We start from the raw sequence: 25,915 nt of genomic DNA on the forward strand, positions 1-25,915 counted from the left end.
TGCGTGTGGGCGCAAGTGTGTGAGCATGCGGTGTTCCTGGGTGTGTGCACGAATATGCGCATTCAAGCGTGTGCGTGCGTGATTTACAACTACTTATATTACTGTTAGGCCTATTAAGGATGATTTGCTCAGCCTGCTTTTCCCTAGAAAGGTTCTTTTTTCATTGCATTGGTTCTTTGGAGGACCCTTTCAATATGTTTCCATGATGCGCACTGCTTCGATGCAGCCTCCTCTGAAGTTGAGGGGATTGTACGTTTACATGCTGCGCAGTGGTTTTCAGCAAATTAGCCGGAGAAGAGAAATTGTATAAATCGAATCGCTGGATGGATACATGAAATCGATCATGGATACCGAACGTCAGAGACGGTCTTTTTATGCTTTTGTCATCATTATAATTTTATTTACAATACACATTCAAAATGTTTTACAAACCTTAACACAATTTTTACAAATGATATATTTTAAATAAACATTTATTCAAATAATAGATTATTTAAATGTTACTTTAGGACTTGCCACTTATTTTTCGAAAAGTGTTGGTATCGATAACAAAGTCTAGGAGAGTAATCACTTCATCATCCTCGTAGGAGCAGACCATAATTAAATTTAAGTGAAAAAAGATCGGAAGAATAGTAAAAACAAGATAAGCGGGATAACTTTTGTACTAGTTTATGGCGCTCGATGAATCTGCCTCCACAGCAAGAGAGCTATGTGCAGCCACTGCGCAATTGCTGTTTTCTTGCTGCGAATTTGCACTGGCTTCGCACTGATCAGTGCGCAGCGATTTCAGTGCGAAGACGCCGTTTTCATGATCCAGAGAGAGCGCAACTCCGAAGTACTACGCATCTTGGAAACAGTGTTTATGATAAAGGATAAACAATCTTTGAAAACTCCTACTGCAAGCTTTGATTTTCCGTTTCTGTCAAATTCATTTAGATCAGTTTGGGCTAGGAATTTGATTTGGCTTGACTTTGGGTAATTTTTAGATAACTTTCGAGCTCACCAGCGGTTAACCAGCAATTTCGCAGCTAGCCAACCTTTATTTTGTTTCAGAATGGAAATCCAACTAAAATTCATAAAATCTGATTGTATGAATAACTTATGTGAATCATTTGCAGGTGCTGACGACACTAATTGATCTTTATCAGTCTTAATACGCCGTTGTTTGCTTACAGTACGAGCAACAAATGCTGGCTGGTTCTCCAGAAAAGAGAATGCAAGCAATGAAACTTGAACAAAAAGAGCTTCAGGTATCGGTTTGAGTTATATTTCCTACAGCATGTTAGACAGAGCTATGGTAGAGGAGTGATTATAGTAGAATAACATTAATAAATTACTGACCATCTATATAATATATATAAATATCAAAGTTTGTTTATCTGTCGTCGTTCAGTGTCTGTCCAGCTATAGCAATTAAATCTCAGAATGAAAAATCTGCTTTGTATTGATTTAGAACTCATGAAGATTGCAACTGCAAACTTGTATACATTTGCGCCTAATCACAAGGGTAAGCCATTCTCGACTTTCCTTACGCTCTTATATATACCCTGTATCCTTTTCGCGATTGCACACGTAAATGTGCACTTATTATTAAATAATGTTATCCTTTGCTTTTGTTATTTTTGAAACTTTAAAATCTAATTTTTTGTCATCATTACCCATTTTTTTAATTTGTAACTTTCAAATGCGCCATTTCAATTTCAACACTCCTATTTCCATGATATGAAGTTTGAAAGTTAAAATGGTAACTGTTGTTCTATGTAAAATATATTTTCTGTGCAAAGACTTTTTATTACTTGGACAACGCCGGGCATTTTCCTAACCTCTTCTATAGGTGGACACAATTGTAGCCACTGAGGTGTTTTAGCTTATAGACTGATATAAAAGGTCTATAGTGTCAGTTAATAGATGCAACTTTAAGTCTTTCTTTTGATGGATGCTTTGCTATCATATGAATAAACATGTATTTAAAAATGGGAAAAGTTTAATTGCCAACATTTTGACAAAGCCTGCTGGTGTCCATATTGATAATATTGATAAATGGAAAATGAGTAACAGCTAAAAAACAATTGTCTTCCGCGTTTTTGATTGATTACCGGTAGATGGGAAAAAAATTATAGATAATCATAAATGTTGAGACCATGAAAATTTATTTTAGGCTTGAAGATTTGATACCTTTGTTTTCTCAAGTTTTTGCCTTTTAAGAGTAAAGGTTTGTATAAAGCGTACCCATGGTTTTTTCAATCATTGTGGTTCAGTGCCGGGCTTTCAGTGTTTAGCTTATTACAGGCTTCCCTTGCTGAAGCTAGCGGTTTCGGATTAAAAAAGGAAAGCTTGTGAAGGATATTTTCTATTAAACTGCTTTCATCTCAAGTTGAAAGATTTAAATAGCATGTCACCTCTATCTGTGAACATCCATTAGCTACACATCTCCGATAGCTAGTAGCTATATATCTTCGATAACCATTAGCTAGACATATTTGATAGCCTTTAACTATACATCTGTGATTGCCATTAGCTATTCATTCGTGATAGCCATAAACTGTATGTATGTGACGCCTATAATAGTTGCCAAAAGACCAAAAGTATAGAAACATGCAAAAGACTAATCTGACAATCTGATAATCTGATAATCACGTCTCTAATCTGTTGCCAAAAGAGCAAAAGTATAGAGACGTGTATTGCTTAACTTGAACACAATAACTGATATAAACTATAGCAACGCTAGAAACTACATTTAAGACTAGATTATGTAGCAATTATATGTTTATGGTGCATTCAGATTGCTTACATGTACCTTATGAGAGAACATCTACACCTAGGGTCACTCTTACTAGTAATATTGTTCAATAAACAATCATCAGAATTCCAATGATCTGTAATTTGTTAAACCCCTGTAGCTGCAATGCATCTGACAAGGCCGGTCATGCCAAGAATAAATTGCAATAAAATAATTAAGTTGTTTCAAAGCGAAACTAAGCTCAGAGCTGTAAACATATTTGCCATTTACTCAACGCCTGCATATGATTAGTTCCTTCCATTTATACCATAACTGTCACGTACAACCTTTATCGTCTTTACTAGGTAAATCAGACACATTGATTCCGATTTTATACTCAAAATAGATTGGTTCACTAACTTTCAGTGTAATGAAGGCTTTTTTACAGCGTTTTAATACCGGTCTCAAAAACAACACTATCGGCACAACAAGCTTCGCCCATAATTATGTGACGTAACCTAGCTTTTCAGGAACGGAAGTTAGGGATGTTTAGACCGATTTAAAATAATAGAGATGGGTATTTTAAAATCCATTATTATCTAAATTCAGCCTTAAAAATAATCTGTCTTTTCTGAAAGGTAGATAAGCTACTTAACATTGCATATTTAAAAATTAGCTAAAAAAGCGCAATAACTACGCTAGCTTGTAATAAAACCGCACTTTTTGAGCTCATTTTTCTTGGCGTTCAGCCTATTTAAACATCATGTAACAAGCTATGAGCAATTTTAAATAGTTTATATACCTTTCATAAAATATAGAGATTAATTTACAGGCTGGATTTAGGTAATAATGGGTTTTAAGACACCCATGTCTATTATTCTAAATCGGACTAAACATTCCTAACTTCTGTTCCTGAAAAAAATAGGTTTCGTCACATATTTATGGGCGGAGCTGGTTATGCCGATTGTGTTGTTTTTGAGATGGATATTGAAACGCTTTTTTAAAATCCTTAATTACTTTGAAGGTTAGTTGACCAATCTTTATTTTGAGTCCAAAATTGGAATCAGGGTGTCTGATTTACCTAGAAAATATGATAAAAGTTGTACGTGACAGTTATGGTTTAAGGACAGACATGATAGGCTGATTAATTACCTACTTACTAATCAGAAACATTTTGTATGAGGCTTGCTAATGCCGCATGAAGCAGCTTTTGGCCAGATGCAAACCCTATGCCAAATCATAACGCACTTCTCATGGTTCACAATGAGTTATTGTTTGGAAATAAGACATTGCATAAAAATTAGTCTGTCAATATTCTATAGTGACTAAATTTGTTACAAAGTGTCATCCTAAATTCCTGTTGCCTTCTTAATGCAGTAACTACTTGGTTTTGCACTTGATTTAGGAATCTGAGACAGAGAAGGGAGCAGCAGCGAGCAGCAAACCACGTGAGGTAAGAAGCTAATTATCAAAACCTGATGTATTTCTGCTGCCTTTAACTGTTTCAGGGTTTTCTCAAGGATATGTGATTCTGGGTAGAACCTTTAACTGCTTCACCTTGCAATAGGCTAAGTCAATATATTTCCATGACACGGTCAATCAAAAAGAAAAAGCCCGCGAGTCAAACAAATTTTGCTACTCGAAGATTTCTTTGAACGTTTTATGCTTGAGAAAAATGAAAAGGCCGCTTGCGAATAATTCGCAAAAAATATGGCGCAAGCTATTCAATTTTAAACATTTTCCACACTTCAATCATTCCTATTCTGATTTGGTGAGACAGGAGTGCGTCCCTATGACCTCTGGTGTAGAATTCCTTATCTTCAATAACAAAGCTTTTTTAACAACTTATTCAATGAAACACTAATCGCACGCTAAGTCAACGTGCACACAATTCCAAAAATGCATTATCCGCGCCATAGAAACTTAGTAAATGGCTTTCCTTGTTGGTCAGTTGTTCCTTGTTTAGCCTTTGCAAGCATGCTATGCACACCATCTCCCATAGGCTGTGTGTCAAATTTTGGTTGTTTAGAATTTATATTATTCTGCAGTCGAAACCGTTCTACACTATCTTTATTGAGAAATTACAAGAGCAAGATAAACCGTTCGACTTGTTGAAGAGGTTTAAAAAGTATGGCACGATACTGTATACAATAATAGACCGTCATAGACATGGTGAGTAATGACATTGTTTATAGTCATGTAATTGTGTGTTTATATCTATATACATGTATGTTAATCTCAATGTTTGTCTGCCATCCGTCCAGGTATAGCGATAAAGTTTTAGCATTGAAAAATTACCTTCTATTGGATTTGAACTCGCAAAATTTAAATGGCAAATCTACTAGCAAGGGCTCGTAACTAGAAGGCTAAACCTTTCTTAGCGATCTTATCTTACTATGTACTGTATATCATTTTCACCATTGCAAACGCTAAATGTGCACTCTGCATTGTTAATTAATATTACGTTTTGCATTTGCTATTTTTTTGAAATTTTTTATAATTTAACTTTTGACCATTTCCAATTTTTTAATTTATAATTTTCGAGTGTGTCATTCAATTTTAAATGTGCTGGTACACTCATGTTGAGAGTATTGAGCGGTACCAGTATCATCCAGCAAAACTTTGAATACAACTTCTACTTCTACAACGACTACAACTTAAATACAGCTTCTGCTGCAACAGTAACCATTTTATCCACACACTTCCATGCACTCATTGTTTATTTTCTCTTTTAATTTATTTGAACAACACAAAAACACTTTTCTCATGATATGAAGTTTAAAAATTAGAATGGTAAATGCTGTATACATTAAAAGAAAATATGTTTTTTGTGCAAGACTTTTTAGTTACCCGAGCAACGCCGGCCATTGTACTAGTACATATACTATATATTGATGTATATACTAGTTGATTTATCTTTGCATTATGTTATTTCACGTTATCTTGTTGCCTTTTAAGACTCTTGTAATCCAATGAATAGCTTTACCTTATTCTATGCCATTTTCGTTTAAGTGACACTTGGTATCTTTTGGTGACATTTATTGACACTCATTGACAAGTGATACTCCAACTAGTTGTTTGCGATGTCCCGCCATCCAAAGCTACATATCATGCAATGGGGTCCTTATTTTTTACTGAACTATCTGTTATAACTTTTCATCAGCAGGATATGTTCGCTTCGAGTCTGCCTCAGCTGCTGAAAAGGCTGCATCTTCAGGTCAAGGAGTTACTCTCGCACAGGTCGGTGTCTCATCTGTACTCATGACAAATTTTAAAAGATTTTATCAGAAAGTATAAAAAAATTTTCATTCGTGGTTTTTTTAGTTATTTTAGGTGATCTGACAACCAGGATGTTTCAAAATTGCAATCGGCAAAACTTTATCGTTGGCAAAGCGCTCAAAAAAAAATTTTTTGTTTTTGTGAGCGTTTTAAAGCGTTCTTGCGAGCCTTTATTGTTAATACTAGAAAATATCTATACTTTCTGATGAAATATTTTACAATTTGATATAGGTGACCCTTTAAGCTAACCAATTGTCTTGTTTTTAAGTCGCTACTTTGAGATTCGAGGTCTGATCAAAATTTACATGAAAAGATTTTGAATATCCGAAGATCAAATGTTTTTTCTCACATTAGAGAAGTTGAACGGTTAACATGTTGCACAATGTGCTATAATTAATATATTTTCGGGAATAACTATATACCATTTTGTATATATGAATCTCTACCATAATATGTAAGAGTCTTACCTATCTGTCCAGTGCCCCACTACAGTTTAGAAAAATATTCCTTTTAGCAGAATTTGAATTCACAACTTTTCGCTTGGTAGACTGGCACTCCAAGAATCAATTCTCTTCCAGACAGTTATAAATAATTGTGCAGATAATAATTCTCTGTGCTTTAACAGGAAAATCTGACAATCTCTGACAGCAATCAAAACTGCCAGGGTACTAGTAATAATATACTGTAAAACCTTCAAAAGTCAACATTTTATAACAAGTCAATATTTTATGGAATATATAGCTACCATTAAACCTCTATTGGAATGCCACCTCTAATAAAACGCCACTATAGAAGAAGGTTAAAAAATTGCAGGGCCACCCTTCAATTGAACGCCACTTCCATTTGATCATCACTTTGACATTCTTTGATCTTTATGAACCCGTAATAGAAGAAAGTGATCAGTAAAAAAATGGTCAAAAATTTGTACTAATAATGACTCGGCTACATCAATAACAAATAATTATTTCGTTGTTAATGTAGTGGTTGCCATGGTTTTAATGGCGGTGTACCTGAGAAGATTGATCGGCACAATAATAAGACCTGCACTCTGATTTGAAGTCACTAAAATATAAATACGATTCGTCGTCTTCAGGAATGTCGCGCGGCATAATAGCAGCCATTTTTATGACCTATTAAAGTATCTTTCCAACTCCAAAGCTAACTTCGAAGTTTTCCTCGCTTGTTTCCCAATTTTACATCACATTTTTACTTACTGTGCCTAATTATTTTTATGCAAACGATAGTAATTTAGTGCATTCCAAGCAATCGTTTTCCCTTGACCATATCCTTTGTAAAAACTAAAATTTTAAATCAGGTAATTCTTTTGCGCTTTCAGTTAGAAAAAGAAAGAATAATGTTAATAGAATTTTTTCAACAGCGAACACCGATAAGGAATTTAGGAACAGCATTACAAGTTTTACTGCTGAGACTGGATGAGCAACATGTTTTGAAAACAAATTGATGACTTCACTCTACTCAACTGTTCAGCAAAAGTTACCTTGCCCATCACATTCTTATTGAAACCTGTTTTTTATGTTAAAAGGTTTTACCAGAGTCTAGGATGGGCGTTTTGAACCATTTACATTTGGATTTACAACATTTTATTAGGAATTCCTAGAAAACTGTATGATTGCATTTTTTTCGCATCTGCCATTGTTTTTAGCAATTGATAGCTTTTTAGGCCTCATGTTATGACAGATGAGTACCCTGTTAGTCAGAGAGAGTGCCGTGAGAACTTGTCCAAGATAATAAATATTCGTGCAATTTTTCCACAATATGACAAAACGGTCGATTAGTACAGGTGCTAGAGTTCTGTTCTATCAAGATAAAAGTCGTGAGATAAGTATATCTCGACCAAAATTGATAATCAAACCATGACCTCAACATACCAGCACCTTTCCATTTTCATGTCAAATCTAGATAACAGCATACATTAATTCTAGTCAGCATTATGGTCATATACATTCAAATAACATTGGAACCCAGAGCAATAACATTTTAGTTGTTGTTGATTGGTCTGTCTGTCCAGTGTCCAGTTATAGCGATATAGTTTAAGGTAAGTTAAAGTGAACAAAAAATTCACTTCTTACTGAATTTGAACTCACATCCTCAGGTATGCAGACATACGTTGTAAGCCACTAAACTACGTGTCCAACTGACTGAACAATGGATTCTACTTACGATACTTATGCGCTTGCTAATTTTTAATAGTTTTACAGCTTCGCCATTCAGATAGCACGCTCAGAGAAAATGATTGCCTGGGAGCTATCTTTTTTCTAACGATGGCTTAAACAATAATAACAGCTTTTATTATAGTAAAGATTTAGACTAGGTGAAGTTAGTACTTAAGCTACAATTCATTGCATGAAGACACTTCACCCAAACTGTTCTATTGCAAAAACTTTTTGTTTTTGGGTATTCAGTCGTATATATATATATATTCATATGCATTTAAATATAAATTTCAGTGTTGGTCTTTTTATCTGTCATCCTCATCCCTATGTTCAATTATAGCTATTAAAATCCAATAGCGATGAACAATTCTCTTCGTAGAGGAATTGTTCTTAGTAGGTCTAAAGACCCCCAATCGAAACCACTACCCTACGATTGTCCAACTGACCATAGTGACGAAAGAATGTGATTACTTTATTTAAAATACTCACACTTGAAGTACTTGGCGTTATTAACTAGCACAGGTGATCATTGTTAGCTCGTTACTAACGTGTCAGCTTTAATGATGGAGTCTGTTTGTACAAGTTCATCTCTATATATTTGTATATTGTTTCTGTCTCTGTGTTCCTGGAACAAAAATTATTTTTGTAATGTTATTATGTTTATTTTTGTATCTTATGTTTGGCTCATGTCAAAATAGTTTAGTTTTGCAGTCTTATATAAAGGCAAACTCCACTTTTTGCTGGTATGTCAGTTTTTCTGCTTGCCTCGTCTACTTGTGACATTATAACAAATTGACTCTGTAAATTTGAGCTTCATCATATTTTCTGAAGTAACATTTTCATGCAACACTGGGCTTCCAAGAAAACTCTCCTTTAGGAGAGCATTGTTAGAGTAATATGGACAAAGTCATAAGTATGAATCCTGTGGAAAGCAACATTTTTCTACCCTCTAAGCTTTGGACAAATAGAAAGACATTGTAGTAAATATTCTCTCATTATAGTAACGATTGTTATGCTTACTCACTCAAATAGTAATTGCTTGAAAGCTTCAAAAAAATTCATGTTATAATTGTTATTTTCAAGTCTATTTTTACTTTAAATAGTTTATTGTTTGTAGCAGAGTGAACCTCTGTATCTTAAGCGTTCCAAGACAACGTTGGAGTTGATGGAGTTCCCCAACCCTGATAAAAAAACGCTTGAGAATCTATGCTCTCCATATGGCGAGATTTCTAGGGTGGCAGTCATACCACGCCATTCTAAAGGTAACTTTCTCAATTTATGAATTTCTCTAGATATTTGCTGTACTAAAAATAACTGCTACATGGTATCATAAAAATGTTACAAAATACTGATTGTTTTATGGTAGTTTTTAACTTGGAAGGTTTCGAGTTCAGATTCTGAACTCGAACCTCTAACGAATGTAAAAATCCTCAAGAGTTCATTATCATTTACTCTCTGCGGTTGTATATAACAGAGCATGGACCTCTGCTGGTTATAGCAAGCTTACATTTGGTAGGGGGTGTGACTTCAACACTACGTCCAACACTTCATATTGTAGTAAACCTGCTCAACTAATGTGGCCTTATCTAACCTTCTTAGAAGTCAGATATGCCAGGTTTTTAAAGTCTGATAAAAGACGATGTAATGTTTCTTTCATTATTTCAGGCTTGCAATTTGACGTCAACTTGAAAACTGGGCATTGAGAGGGATCGCTGTTTTAGTGTTCCAGTCTATCTCGTGAAGATGTGTTTAGTGTTACAGTCTATCTGGTGAAGATCTGTTTTAGTGCTCCAGTCTATCTAGTGAAGATCTGTTTTAGTGCTCCAGTCTATCTAGTGAAAATCTGTTTAATGTTACAGTCTATCTAGCAAAGATCTGTTTTAGTGTTCCAGTCTGTCTAGTATAGATCTGTTTTAGTGTTACAGTCTATCTAGTGAATATCTGTTTTAGTGTTTCAGTCTATCTAGTGAAGATCTGTTTTAGTGTTCCAGTCTATCTAGTTAATATCTATTTTAGCGTTCCAGTCTATCTAGTGAAGATCTGTTTTAGTGTTCCAGTCTATCTGGTGAATATCTGTTTTAGTGTTCCAGTCTATCTAGTGAAGATCTGTTTTAGTGTTACAGTCTGTCTACAATAGATCTGTTTTAGTGTTCCAGTCTATCTAGTGAAGATCTGTTTTAATGTTCCAGTCTATCTAGTAAAGATCTGTTTTAGTGTTCCAGTCTATCTAGTGAAGATCTGTTTCAGTGTTCCAGTCTATCTAGTGAAAATCTGTTTTAGTGTCCCAGTCTATCTAGTGAAGATCTGTTTTAGTGTTCCAGTCTATCTAGTGAAGATCTGTTTTAGTGTCCCAGTCTATCCAGTGAAGATCTTAATGTTACAGTCTGTCTAGAATAGATCTGTTTTAGTGTTCCAGTCTATCTAGTGAAGATCTGTTTTAATGTTCCAGTCTATCTAGTAAAGATCTGTTTTAGTGTTACAGTCTATCTAGTATAGATCTGTTATAGTGTTCCAGTCTATCTAGTGAAAATCTGTTTTAGTGTCCCAGTCTATCTAGTGAAGATCTGTTTTAGTGTCCCAGTCTATCCAGTGAAGATCTGTTTTAGTGTTACAGTCTGTCTAGAATAGATCTGTTTTAGTGTTCCAGTCTATCTAGTGAAGATCTGTTTTAATGTTCCAGTCTATCTAGTAAAGATCTGTTTTAGTGTTACAGTCTATCTAGTATAGATCTGTTATAGTGTTCCAGTCTATCTAGTGAAAATCTGTTTTAGTGTCCCAGTCTATCTAGTGAAGATCTGTTTTAGTGTCCCAGTCTATCCAGTGAAGATCTGTTTTAGTGTCCCAGCTTATCTAGCTAAGCTTTGCTTTAGTATTCTAGACCATCTAGTAAAGATTGGTTTTTAGTAGCATTTACTTATTTGTATTGGCCGCCATCTTAAAAACCTTTTCACTGCTGTCCTATCAAAGACGCTCATAAAGTTCTCATATCATTTTTGATTTTTATCAATACTTGAAGTTATTGCTTCAAATACATGTTTCAATGAAATCTTTGAGAGTAAAAGTTCAAATAGTTTAATATAAAATATGTTTATTTGTTGTCAACTGAAGACTACCCTCTGTAAGTACACACCATGGTGGACCATGCTGATATTTATCTATGTAAATCTCAAAGTTTGTTACCATCTGTTTGTCTGTTCAGATGTCCCCCTGTTCAGCTATAGCTATTAAAATCTTGGAATTAAAAGCTCACCACATGCTGTATTTGTACTCACGGTGTTTATAACTACGCGCTTTTCAAACCATGCGTTTTCCAAACTGCGCGCTTGTCCACTGAGCTATACAGTCCTTAGCAATATAATCCTCTCCTTATATACCGAATGCATACGCATTCAGGGTAAAAGTGCAAACTAAATGTGCTCTCGCGATTATTAACTAATATTACCTTTTGCACTTGTTATTTTTTGAAATTGTTTCAAAACTAATTTTTTGCTTCTACTACTTATTTTTAATTTGCAATCTTTAAATGTACTGTTTAAATTTCAAATGTGTGTTACATTTCTACTTCCAGTTTTTCGTAAGGTTCGATTGCTAAATCTGTAACAGCTAATACTTTTTATGCGGATCATTGTATTCGAGTAGGAATAGTTTTTACATTCTTTGTCTATTCAGTCAGACCAACTGCCAGACAAAGACAGTCCGATATCTTATTTTTACATTTGTACCAGTATCAAGAGGTACCAGTATCATCAGATTCAAAGTTTTGATGGATAATTTCTGCTGGAACAGTAACCTTTTCTATACACAAGCACACTTCTATGCACGAGATGCTATTTTTAATTCAACATATTCAAAATTTTTATTTTGTTTTTCAGTTCATATTAATTTGTATCATTACCAAATCGTCTTTTATTTTAATCGTAGCAAAACAGACTTAATTTACCTATTATTTGCTAATTATTTCATTTAAACACTTTTATAGTTGTTTTACTTTGTTTCTTAATTTATTTGACCACCTGCACAAAACATTTACCTCATGATATGAAGTTTGAAAGTTACAGTTGTCTTACAAAGTTTGAAAACTTTTACAGTTGTTTTTATTTTCTCTTTATTTATTTAAATTGCACAAAACACTTTTTTCGTGATATGTAGTTTGAAAGTTAGAATGGGAACTGTTGTTATATGTTAAATAAAAATAAATTTTCTGTGCAAAGACTTTTATTACCCGAGTAACGCCAGGCAGGCCTTCAACTAGTATGCAAATATAACTAATAAATATGGTGAATTATTGATGCATTTTCTGCCCTAAGCTTTTTCAAATTTTTCAATGTCACTTTAGTATCTGCTGAATGGCCTCAAATATTAAAAACTGAGGAGCCGACAGTTTGAACAGTTTTAAAATTTAAAGTTTTTAAATAGTTTTTAAAATTTGAACGGTTTCAATTGAATTGAATTTACACTATTTCTATTATCTTGGCGGAAATAGCAACTAATTAAATCACATTCTACCAGTTGCATATTGATAGTGAGTTTCTGTTAACAGTTTGCTAGCTAGTATTTCGAAAATGTCAAATGTCAAAACGAACAAACCTTAAAAAAAAAGTTAACCATCTCCAAAAATTAACAATCTCATTGATAAGTTGAAATTGCTATTGGAGATGAACTTAGACACAGTTTTAGTAGATTGTATCGCAAAGTACTGGTATTTTTTGATCGTTTGCAATTGTTTTCAATATTTCAGGTGATCTGAGAGACAGGATGTTTCAATATTAAAATCGACAGCACTTGATTGCGATTGAAAAGCTTGTAAGAGAAATACGGGCAAAAAGACTTCATTAGTTGATATCATTGCGATAGTAAATATGAGCTACTGCGATGAAATTGTAGCAGTACGTGTCTGTACTCTGTCAGTCTCTGCGACTACAAACATAGTCATAATCGTATTTTCGCTTGATCTAAATTTAACTGTGATCGTGCTGATTTTAATTTTGAAAAACTTTGGCAGTCAGGCCCTCTCAAATGTCAATAACAATCTCAAATGATACAAAAATACTGATTCTTTTTGATAAGATCTACTGAATCTTTGAGTAAGTTTATGTTGAACAGTCGGCTAGAAGTATGGAAGTAGATATGAACTATCACGTTGCTGCACATATCTTGTTCTATGTGATGTTTTCCTTATATGTTTGTCCTTTTTCAGCATTTGTGGTGTTCAAGGAGGCTGAATCCGCGAGCAAAGCTTTAGCTGGTTTGCAGGCTGCCAACTATTATGTATTCATGGCAAAGGTGAGGGTAAATAGTTTTACCTTGTGCTTATAAAAGCTGAGTTAGTTTGAGATTGATCAAGTTAGACCGAATCGAATCTGAAAAAAATAATTTTGTTTGTTAAAAGTGTATCTCTGTAGGTTGATTTTTAGTGGTAAAGTAGATGTAGAGTATAAGACTAAATATAGAGTATAAGACTGAATATAGAGTATAAGACTGAATATAGAGTATAAGACTGAATATAGAGTATAAGACTGAATATAGAGTATAAGACTGAATATAGAGTATAAGACTGAATATAGAGTATAAGACTGAATATAGTGTATAAGACTGAATATAGAATATAAGACTGAATATAGAGTATAAGACTGAATATAGAGTATAAGACTGAGTATAGAGTATAAGACTGAATATAGAGTATAAGACTGAATATAGAGTATAAGACTAAATATAGAGTATAAGACTGAGTATAGAGTATAAGACTGAATATAGAGTATAAGACTGAATATAGACTATTAGACTGAATATAGTGTATAAGACTGAATATAGAGTATAAGACTGAATATAGAGTATAAGACTGAATATAGAGTATAAGACTGAATATAGAGTATAAGACTGAATATAGACTATTAGACTGAATATAGTGTATAAGACTGAATATAGAGTATAAGACTGAATATAGAGTATAAGACTGAATATAGAGTATAAGACTGAATATAGAGTATAAGACTGAATATAGAGTGTAAGACTGAATATAGTGTATAAGACTGAATATAGAGTATACGACTGAATATAGAGTATAAGACTGAATATAGTGTATAAGACTGAATATAGAGTATAAGACTGAATATAGAGTATAAGACTGAATATAGTGTATAAGACTGAATATAGAGTATAATACTGAATATAGAGTATAAGACTGAATATAGAGTATAAGACTGAATATAGACTATAGGACTGAATATAGTATATAAGACTGAATATAGAGTATAAGACTGAATATAGAGCATAAGACTGAATATAGAGTATAAGACTGAATATAGAGTATAAGACTGAATATAGAGTATAAGACTGAATATAGAGTATAAGATTGAATATAGAGTATAAGACTGAATATAGAGTATAGGACTGAATATAGTATATAAGACAGAATATAGTGTATAAGACTGAATATAGTGTATAAGACTGAATATAGAGTATAAGACTGAATATAGAATATAAGACTGAATATAGAGTATAAGACTGAATATAGAGTATAAGACTGAATATAGAGTATAAGACTGAATATAGAGTGTAAGACTGAATATAGTGTATAAGACTGAATATAGAGTATAAGACTGAATATAGAGTATACGACTGAATATAGAGTATAAGACTGAATATAGTGTATAAGACTGAATATAGAGTATAAGACTGAATATAGAGTATAAGACTGAATATAGAGTATAAGACTGAATATAGAGTATAAGACTGAATATAGTGTATAAGACTGAATATAGAGTATAAGACTGAATATAGAGTATAAGACTGAATATAGAGTATAAGACTGAATATAGATTATAAGACTGAATATAGATTATAAGACTGAATATAGAGTATAAGACTGAATATAGAGTATAAGACTGAATATAGTATATAAGACTGAATATAAAGTATATGACTGAATATAGAGTATAAGACTGAATATAGTATAAGACTGAATATAGAGTATAAGACTGAATATAGAGTATAGGACTGAATATAGTATATAAGACTGAATATAGAGTATAAGACTGAATATAGAGTATAATACTGAATATAGAGTATAAGACTGAATATAGAGTATAAGACTGAATATAGTGTATAAGACTAAATATAGAGTATAAGATTGAATATAGAGTATAAGACTGAATATAGAGTATAAGACTGAATATAGTGTATAAGGCTGAATATAGTGTAAAAGACTGAATATAGAGTATAAGACTGAATATAGAGTATAAGACTGAATATAGAGTATAAGACTGAATATAGTGTATAAGACTGAATATAGTGTATAAGACTGAATATAGAGTATAAAACTGAATATAGAGTATAAGACTGAATATAGAGTATAAGACTAAATATAGAGTATAAGACTGAATATAGAGTATAAGACTGAATATAGAGTATAAGACTGAATATAGAGTATAAGACTGAATATAGAGTATAAGACTGAATATAGTGTATAAGACTGAATATAGTGTATAAGACTGAATATAGAGTATAAGACTGAATATAGAGTCTAAGACTGAATATAGTGTATAAGACTGAATATAGAGTATAAGACTGAATATAGAGTCTAAGACTGAATATAGTGTATAAGACTGAATATAGAGTATAAGACTGAATATAGTGTATAAGACTGAATATAGAGTATAAGACTGAATATAGTGTATAAGACTGAATATAGAGTATAAGACTGAATATAGAGTCTAAGACTGAATATAGTGTATAAGACTGAATATAGAGTATAAGACTGAATATAGAGTCTAAGACTGAATATAGTGTATAAGACTGAATATAGAGTATAAGACTGAATATAGAGTATAAGACTGATTATAGTGTATAAGACTGAATATAGTGTATAAGACTGAATATAGAGTATAAGATTGAATATAGAGTATAATTCAATACTATATTATAGAGTATAAGACTGAATATAGAGTATAAGACTGAATATAGAGTATAAGACTGAATATAGAGTATAAGACTGAATATAGTGTATAAGATTGAATATAGAGTATAAGACTGAATATAGAGTATAAGACTGAATATAGAGTATCTAACCGAATATAGAGTATAAGACTGAATATAGAGTATAAGACTGAATATAGAGTATAAGACTGTATGTAGATGGCAAGAATGGTTGGTTTGGTTTGACCAAGTTCAGCTACCTTTTTCGGATCTGTATACATGCGGCAAAAAATCTGCTTTGTTCAGTCCAGTGAAACGAAACTAATTTTTAAATAGATCGATTGCAAAAATACCAACTGTCCAAAGAACATGCCGCCAACCGCAAGCTGGTCTCTTGGTAAATATAGTTATGTCATATACCATTCAGTTTCTGCGATCTGCTTAATATTCTTAGCACCATAGCATCTATATTGGAAGTTTTCATCTTTTTCAGCCTCAGTGATCCTCCACATAAATTACGGGTCAGTACAACAGGAAGTTTAAAAGGCAAGCATTAAAAGGTAGAATTATGCTTTTCATCTCGTAGATTTCGATGTTCTGAGAGGCTGAGCATTTTAAACATTTTGATGCACTTTATTTATTAGATTGCTGTGCTTTTTATCTATAACAAATGGTATGTCCTTCGAATAAGGTGTTGCCGTTAGATTTATTATACAGCATATATCTTGCTTGTTATAACTATTTGTTTCCCAATAGTTTTGTATCAATTATTCGTACTTTTATGATTTATTTTATAAAATTTTCTCAACCTTTGAAAGTTTTATATTGCTCTGTATCTTTTAAAGTTGTTTGATCTCATATTTTTGATGTACGACATCAAAAATATCAAACTATGTAACAGTAACTGTTACATAGTTTCAATCAACACTTTTAATTACAATAAATGCTCATGACTTTGCATCATTTGATCCTTGACAATTCATTTCTCAATTATGTCACATCAAAAAGGGACAATTGTTGTTGGTGCTACATCAATGAGTGGTGGTCACGCCGAACTAAATCTGACATCTGAAGCTCAGGTTGGAAGCAACCATAATGAAACTTGCAGATAAATGGCTTTGATCTTTGTCGCTTTAGTTCCATCAAATACAGGAAAACTTATTAGTGAATCTATTCATGAACCCTATTTCTTGACAATAGGGTTCGGAAAACTGCATGAGAAATCACGTCACAGGAGGAAATGAAATTGTCTGAAGAACCTTAAGTTTCTGAATTTTGTTAATATCTGCGAAAATGTTTTTGCAAAGTTCCATAGCTTTGGTTAAGATATGCTGATTATGCTTGAAATCAGCTGCAGTGTGGCCACATCATTATAGCACATCATTATATATGACAACTGGCACTATCACTATGTTTCCATGATGCGGGTTTGGAATTGTACGCACATTTAGTTATACTGCAGCTGATTTCAAGCAAAATCAGCATATCTTAACCAAAAATTTTTTCTAATTAAACTTTTTAACTGGTTTTATCACGACCAAACACGAGCGGAGTGATTGTTTGGGAGATTTATGATAAACGCGTATGCACACACAACTCACGAAAATTATTCATCAACACTGTCGCAAACTCTTGTACCGAAATCTCATCAACAAATTTAACCCTTTTTCAATGGAGTCAGTTAAGTATAATAATGATACAAAACACATATAAACCTATTTAAATATGTTACCACGGCTTTATTATTTGTAGACATTATCCTAAACCTTACCCATCTGATCGGATTATACACAAATGACAGATTAATTTAGCCTAGACTCGCAATAAAACACTTGAAAAGCTTTTTTTAATTATAGGACCGGCCAACGATACGCCAATGAAGCCGTGGGACAGATAATATAACTATTAAACAGTGCGCATTTCACGAGAAAAATGTGCTCATTTCATCAGTCTATGGCATTGTTTAGTTGTCGAAGGTTTGTAATATTTTTCCGTTTTTAATATCTTGCAAAAAGATTTAATTATAGGAATAATTATTCGATTTTATAAAATTAATATAAGATTTAACTATAGAATAGTTATTCGAATTTATCCGAAGGTTTCTGTAATAAACGTAGACCGTTTGAGGCGTAGACCGATGTACAGGTACGAAATTGTGGTACACAGTTTATCAGCCTGTTTTTTTTTGTCCAATTGCCGAAGGTTTCATTAAATTGTTTAAAACGTTAGCCAAAACTTTTTGCATCTTATGTATAAGCTAGGGCCGAACTACAGTGCCCCTTTATGACGAGAACATTTTTTTATTTTGCTTCAGTTTGCAGAAAACTTCCAGACGCGCCAACGCTCATACTTGCTTTCTGTTAAAGATCGCTATCAAAACCATTCTACATTCAACACAACCGACTTTCAAACTGTGTATTTTACACAGCAGCTTGCCATTTTACTTCTAATATTGCATTTCAGTTATAACAAACATATTTCGTTATTGCTGTTGTTAAATTACATACATTACAGAAGGCTAGGCCTACAGCTTTAATTAATATTTATTTTATTGTTGTAAAACATGGCTTGATATAGTAGTAGATTAGGTGTGACTTTTTACAACCTTTTGTTTTGCATAATTGACTTTTTGAATTTAATTTCAAAACAACTTGACACCTACCATGGACATACAACTTCCCAGAACACCACGTCGTGGCCGACGCAGTGGCCATCCACGTGTCTCTCAATTATTACAGCTCAATAGGAAGATAAATAGAAGGTCCTCACAGCAACCATCAACATCAAATGCTAATGTTCAACAACATGCTATTCAAATTAATAGCAACAACTCATCTGATTCGGAGAATTCTTTAGTACATGTTGTAGGCGATGTAAATGACATGGACTTGGCAGCCCTTTTGTTTCCAGATGATGATCAAGATTTTATGGACATCATTGACCATGAAAATATTGCACAAAACAATATTGCTCCTCCCAATGCCGCCCCCCTTCCATCACATTCCTCATTTTCAATCATTACATGTAGATTGTCCTGATTTTCAAGAACTGCATAACAACTTTCTAGGCAGACTTGACAACAACATATCACAGCTCACATGTACTGGATGTAATGAGAAACATTTCATTACATGCAATGCTCAAATACAACTATGTCACACATGCCAACAAGTTAGACCTGACACTGTTAATAAATTCAGTGCAGCCAACAATATGGACCCAGGTCCATCTGTTGAATTTTTAACTTCTCTTACACTTATAGAACAGTTACTCATTGCTCAGGTTAATCCTACAATGTCAATATTCCGTCTTCCGTGTGGTGGCCAATTTGGGTTCAGAGGTCATGTCAGAAAATGTCATGTCAGACAGAGGACATGTTCAGAGGTCATGTCAGGTCGTGGACTGTATGACAGGGAAGTTTCTAGTTTAAAAGTGTTTGCATGAAGCTAATAAATAGCCAAGACAAACAAAACATAAAAATACATTATATTTAGCAAACTGTTTAGAACCTTAACAAGTGATGAACACCCGCAGCACCGTTCAAATGGATTATTGATCATTGGATTATTCAAATCGTTATTCAATCTTGCATGAGGTGAGTAACAGAAAACGCAAAATCTACCAAACAGCTTCTAGCTTGTATGCATGCGTTTGTCTGATGTAAAGGGTGTCGTTAAACTCTTATTAGCTACTGCAAAATGTGGAGCTCTCCGCATTTCTTAAAATGGGTGAGTATGGCTGACTATTGCTTCGTTTATCTTCATTGACAATGAATAATGATTGAATCAAGCTAAAAAATAGAATAAAAGATATCATTGCGACTTGTATGAATGACTTCAACAATTTTCTATGTTGCAACAATATATAAAACATGACACTGTATATAATATATTATGATATATATTTGTATAATAATATATAACATATTATAGTAATATTAGGTAATCTATGATATAACAATATAACACATGATACTAAGTATATACGGAAATGTCGGTACTGGATATTTGACTAGTGATAACCAGTGACTGACGGCAAAGGTCACATGACAGCACTTTAGTTAGTCTCCCCACAATTTAACCAGCTATATAGACTATATTGTTACCTACAACAGAAGTTTTAGCATCTGAAATCATTGCGGGCTCCACAAACAGATCAACTTCTCGAGTAGCCTGTATCATGAGAATTTCGTCTTGGGCAGTAATATTAGCTGTCTTACCATCATCTGATTCTGCACCACATCTGCTAATAAGTTTGCAAAAGGTAGCCTTAACAGTAACAGTAGGATTATTATTCCAACAACCTAAACAAAAGCATTAATTGGCGATGATAAAAATGAACACATTAATTAGGATTAAAGTAAAAATGAAATTAAACAATTTAAAGGGAGAAAGAGCTTCAATCTTGAAAATGAACCATTTTCAGTTGGTAAATTTCTCACACTAACAAATTTTTTAAACGGTAAAAGTATAGAAACAGTATCTAATTATTGGGGTGTTTCTTGTACTTTCAGATTGTAATTGATCTTGATTTTTTTATAAAGTAAATGTATTATATTTTCTCAAATCTCATCAATTTTCTTCAAATTGGTAAAAAACTGGGGATCAGTCGCATTTTAAGCAAAAAACTGCACCTTCATCTTATTCTGATGAAAATGGATGTCTTGTTGTCGGCTTGTTCTCCATCTTCCAGCTGCATGCATTCTGTACTTCTTATAACCCTGAAATGTAACTCCATTTCACTATGCTGTCTGGACTTTTGATCGATTCGTAAGCATGAAACAGGTTCCTCATGAGGTTTACTATATGACGGGATTCAGAAATACTTGTACCTGCTGCTGAGTCCCAGGATGGGGTAAGTGTAGCCTGGGCATGGCTCTCGTGGGGGATTGGGAGAGAGAGCCTGGGACACATAGCGAAAAAAAGGTAAGATAACTTCTGCAAAACGAGCGACATATGTTACATATGACGCTCAGACTGATACTAATGAAAGCGTGTCCTTACCTGAGATACAGTGGCCTGGTAGGACCTTGAAATCCAGTCGAAACAGGAGAATGCATACTGATTTTCTTCACCTCCTTGAAACACATGGTCTCTCCCAACCTGTTGATTTTCCAACACATATTAAAGGAAACACTCGACCTTGTGTTATCCTCCATGGAAATTAATAATGCCCATGGAGAGCCAAGCACATCTGACCATTTTTATGTGCACTTTGATGTGAGCATACCTGATAGTCCTAAACAGGCAAACCTCTCCAAACTATCGCCCATTTTTAAATTTAAATATAACCAAACTAATAACACTGAACTAACAATCCAATCCCAAGCCCTTGACAGACAAATAACTAATTTAATATCAATCAAATCCAACATTAACAACATTTGGCAATCCTTTAAAACTGGAATTATGACAGCAGCTAAGGCCTCTATCCCTCATTTTCCTCTTAAAAAATGTAAACAGAAATTTTGGATTAAGCACACCAGCATTAAAGAGATTCATAAAAGGAATAGATTGTTTAAAACATGTAAAAAGTACCCGACCGCCGACAATAAACAGATGCTCCAGCTTCAGATTAAAAAATGTAAAAAACTTATTAGACAAGACTATAATAACTTTCTAAATATCCATATCTGCCATGAATTGACGGAAGGCAACAATAAACCACTTTTTAAATTCCTATTTTCAAAAAAAGGTTCCAGTAACACAGTCAAAACCTTGCACGACAACACTGGCAAGCCATCTGATAATATAGCCAACACTTTTGCTGACACTTTTTCTTCCATTTTCACAGTTGATAATAGTGCTTATCCCATTCCCCCAACAAACGAAACTGTAGTAAACTCCACCAAAAAGAAGACCAAGGCAATAACTGTTTCCAACGATGGTGTCTTAAAACTTTTAAAACAACTTAACCCTTCTAAGGCTGCTGGCCCAGATGAACTGAGCACCTCGTTGCTGAAACACCTAGCTTCCTATATTGCACCCACTTTTACCAAGATAATGCAACACTCTTTATCCAGCCATACTGTCCCTAAGGATTGGAAAACGGCTACTGTCATACCCATTTTTAAAAATAAAGGTAGCAGGCTCCTGCCAACTAACTATCGTCCAATCTCTCTGACATGTGTACTTTCAAAAGCCACAGAACACATAGTCGCACACTCCATCCGCAACTTTTTAGACTCCATTGATTTTTTCCATGACTGCCAACATGGTTTTCGTTCGAGGAGAAGCTGCGAAAGTCAGTTAATCCTCACAACTCATGAACTCATTGAATCATTTGATACTGGAATCCAAACTGATGCCATTATCCTTGATTTTTTTAAGGCCTTTGACAAAGTGTCCCACAGCAAACTTTTATTCAAACTTACACAAACTAATCTAGACAGAACAATTATCGCCTGGGTCGAGGATTGGTTAAAGGATCGCACACAAACCATTTTTATAAATGAAACATACTCCAAACCATGTCCAGTTTCCTCTGGTGTGCCTCAGGGATCTGTTTTGGATCCCCTCCTCCTTTTGATTTTTATAAATAATATGCCAGCGGCTATCAAGACCTCTAGACTCAGACTTTTCGCTGATGATGCTCTCTTGTATTCCCAGATTGAGTCAGACAGCAACTTTGCAAATCTTCAAGCAGATCTTGACTTGCTCTTAGACTGGGCTGATAAATGGCAGATGGAGTTTAACATCACAAAATGTGAGACAACTTCTTTTTTTAGGTGTCGTGAGATCCCCTTTTCTCACAAATATCTCATAAAAGGCCAACAACTAACTTATGTCAATCACTTTAAATACCTCGGAGTCATTATAGACAATAAACTCAACTTTAACCTTCACATAGAAAAGACTATAACCAAATCTTTATCCACACTCTACATGCTCATGAGGTCCCTCAAAAGTTTCTCACCCAAGACAAAAACCCTTTCTTTTAAAAGCATCTGCCGCCCAGTTCTTGAATATTCATCCATTGTCTGGTCTCCATATTTATCCAAGCACATAGACTCCCTCGAGTCTGTGAACAGAAAAGCTTTTAGGTGGGTGTTTAGGCTTAAAAAAATGAGAGGATTTCTGACCTCATGTCTGAGTGGTCATGGGCCACACTTGCAGAGCGTCGGAAGACGGCTGACCAAAATGTAAAAAACAAAATAACAAGGGAAGAAATTGCAATACCAAACAATTTTTTCTCAAATGCCCACTTACACAATACACGCCACAAAAGCACTAAAGGTGCAATCAACACCAATGTTAAAAAACACTCCTTTTTTATGCGAACCCTTAACAGCTAGCCCCTTTTTTCTTTTTCTTTTTTTGCACAACCCTACTAAGAGCCTTAAATATTTATTAAAAGTTCTTGCCCCCACCTAATCCCTACCGTCCACTTTAACAACAACATTGCCTCAACCAAACTTAAAAAACACAATAAAAAAAATAATAAAATAAAAGAGAAAAGGGAAGGAAGGGGAGGAGAGAATTGCGATAAAATAAGGAGAAAGAATAGGAAGGAAGAAGCTCAAACTAAGAGTAATCTACTCATGTTACCTAATAAAGATATCGCTCTAATGCCCCATTATGGGGCGAATGCGATTAATTGATTTGACTTGACTGTGTCGATAGATTCAGATCTCACGATGTACTAGATGTGGCGCATTTTAAAGCCTATCGTCGCGGTAACGTGACTTGATCTAGTGAAAGGCACTATGTTTTTGATAGGCTGGGTAGTTATGTAATACCCCGTTTGATAACAAAACGATAAGAACCATAGGTTACTATGCTTTTGCGTTTTCGCGTTTGCAATCTCATTTCATATATTGATAAAAAATGGAGCGATTCAAAAACCATCTATCAAAGCTAGGCATAGCCACGCTGAGACCAAAACAGTTTCAAGCTTTACAACATATTATCGCAGGTTTTGACTAATTTATAGTTCTTCCTACTGGCTTCGGAAAGAGTGTTTGCTTTCAGATGGCACCATTTTGCAGTGGTAGGTCCGAGTTGCTCATAATAACTGTCGCAAGTAATCACAATACTCGCAAGTAAATTAAAACTGAGATTACTTTTTTACTAGATAAACCTTTCTTTACTAGCAGCATGCGATTCAATTTTGTTGTTCTATTGCTATTCGATTGTATTGTTATTGTGAAAATCTTTTATTCAATTCATTTAATTTTTGATTATAAATCAAAACCTAATTAATTGAACATATGAAATAATATAGCTCCCGTGATTGATTTATTATGCAACCAACATTTCATACTTACCAATCAGCGTTTGTTTGCTGCCAATTCAGATTAAAAATAACACATAATACTAGCGAAGATCATAAAAAAGACCGTCACATGATACTCTTTCGGAAATAACGATTGTGATATTAGCGACTGCAGAAGTCGACTGTTAGAGTTGTCTTTCTCGCGTGTTGCTATGTGTCCCAGGCTCCCTCTCCCAATCATCCACGAGAGCCATGCCCAGGCTAGGGTAAGTGTGATCTGAAAGTTTGAGGGTTCCCCATGTCAGCACCAATAACCGGCAGATTGACATGTTTGACGCATGCCCATCTAGCGTTAAACAGTGCACCACAAACCTGTTCTCACCAAGTTCAGACAACGTATGAACTACAAGTTCCCTCTGAGTAGCTGCAGTTAGAATGCGCGTAAAGAAATAGGCTACTGGGGGCTTTCCAAGACGACCTCAGACCTTCACCATAAAACCAGTACAAATTATTAGTGCAAATGCTGATACCAAGAGTGGTCATACACAATACAGTTATTGATCAAGTGTGAAACATGTCATCATTATGTTATAATTTCTGTACTCACAGAATAACCAGCAAAATACATAGCAGAGGGTTTGTCGTATTGTGTCGCAGGTGTTCTCCCAGATAGTCTATAAAGTATAGGTAGGTAGATGCTTTGCAAGATGAGCTGTCAAGTGCACGATCAGAAATCTGTGACATGCCAAACAGCAAAGCAGAACATCTTAAAATATAGCCAGATAGAATAGCAGAGCAAACAAAAATATTAAGCCAAAAAGCAATTTGTACAAATACCCTGTGACCATAAAAACCAGTGCCTCAGACGCTTCCTGTGGACCAGAACCTAAATCAACGTACCCTTCCATACACTTGAGATGTTGGTCATAGATAAGGTGTTTTCTAATACTCACTTCATCTATCATCATATAGACCCCAAAAGCACACTATAAAATGACAGTTCATACACTACAGAAATATAACGCGGAGAAATGTACCCGATCTGACAAAGAAAATTAGCTTGGACTCACTGAGAATACTTTTCCAAGTCCTTTTCTTTCATTTTCACTAGCGCCCTAAGCATCGCTAAGTTGAGACTAAGTGTGTCTTCTATTTGTATCAGCCATCTGCAATAAGTACAGTATAACAAGCAAAACCGGAGCCACTGGTTCAGAGTGATAACTAAGCTGGACTAGCATTGTATCAACATTCTTCTGTAACATAGTTCGTGTAAGCAAAAAATTACTACGCTCATTGTAATAGAACTTGACAATATCTGCAGACCGCAACCATAAATTACAAAAAAAATACATTTTTAATTTATGACTTACTTGCTTTCTGATTGATCTGGGAGGGTGTAATGGAAGTGTCACTCTGAGAAACTCATAAGCCTTTGGCGAGTACAAATGAAGGGTTATTGCAAACTTTTTCTACTCTGAAAATCCTCTATCATTGTCTTTGAATAATGATATTGGTATATCTAGAACAGCAACGGCAGCAACAGCATAAATAACAGCCTGTTATATCTATAGGGTTTCTTAGTCAGATTGATGAAGAATCATTCCATGTACTTTTT

General features: G+C 34.2%; 2 protein-coding genes across 9 annotated transcripts in view; one reads left to right on the forward strand and one right to left on the reverse strand.

The window, feature by feature from the left end:
* The window catches only part of LOC137402091 (presenilin-1-like), a 179,697-nt gene that overhangs the window by 39,909 nt on the left and 113,873 nt on the right, over positions 1–25,915 (reverse strand). The window lies entirely within an intron of this gene.
* LOC137402090 (uncharacterized) overlaps positions 1–25,915 on the forward strand; it is a 146,327-nt gene that overhangs the window by 14,641 nt on the left and 105,771 nt on the right. For 2 of the 6 annotated variants that reach the window (XM_068088556.1, XM_068088554.1), the window contains exons 6-12: positions 1,176–1,250; positions 4,125–4,172; positions 4,768–4,891; positions 5,883–5,959; positions 9,290–9,434; positions 13,370–13,455; positions 16,580–16,698. In XM_068088556.1, coding sequence (XP_067944657.1) covers positions 1,176–1,250; positions 4,125–4,172; positions 4,768–4,891; positions 5,883–5,959; positions 9,290–9,434; positions 13,370–13,455; positions 16,580–16,588 — 564 coding nt within the window. In that variant the 3' untranslated portion in view covers positions 16,589–16,698. Of the gene's footprint in view, positions 1–1,175; positions 1,251–4,124; positions 4,173–4,767; positions 4,892–5,882; positions 5,960–9,289; positions 9,435–13,369; positions 13,456–16,579; positions 16,699–25,915 lie in introns of those variants that run through there. The other 4 variants (XM_068088557.1, XM_068088558.1, XM_068088559.1 and 1 more) reach the window with 3 other exon arrangements.

This window comes from Watersipora subatra, chromosome 8, assembly GCF_963576615.1.
Source record: "Watersipora subatra chromosome 8, tzWatSuba1.1, whole genome shotgun sequence".
In the NCBI taxonomy this organism is placed as follows: Eukaryota; Metazoa; Bryozoa; class Gymnolaemata; order Cheilostomatida; family Watersiporidae; genus Watersipora; species Watersipora subatra.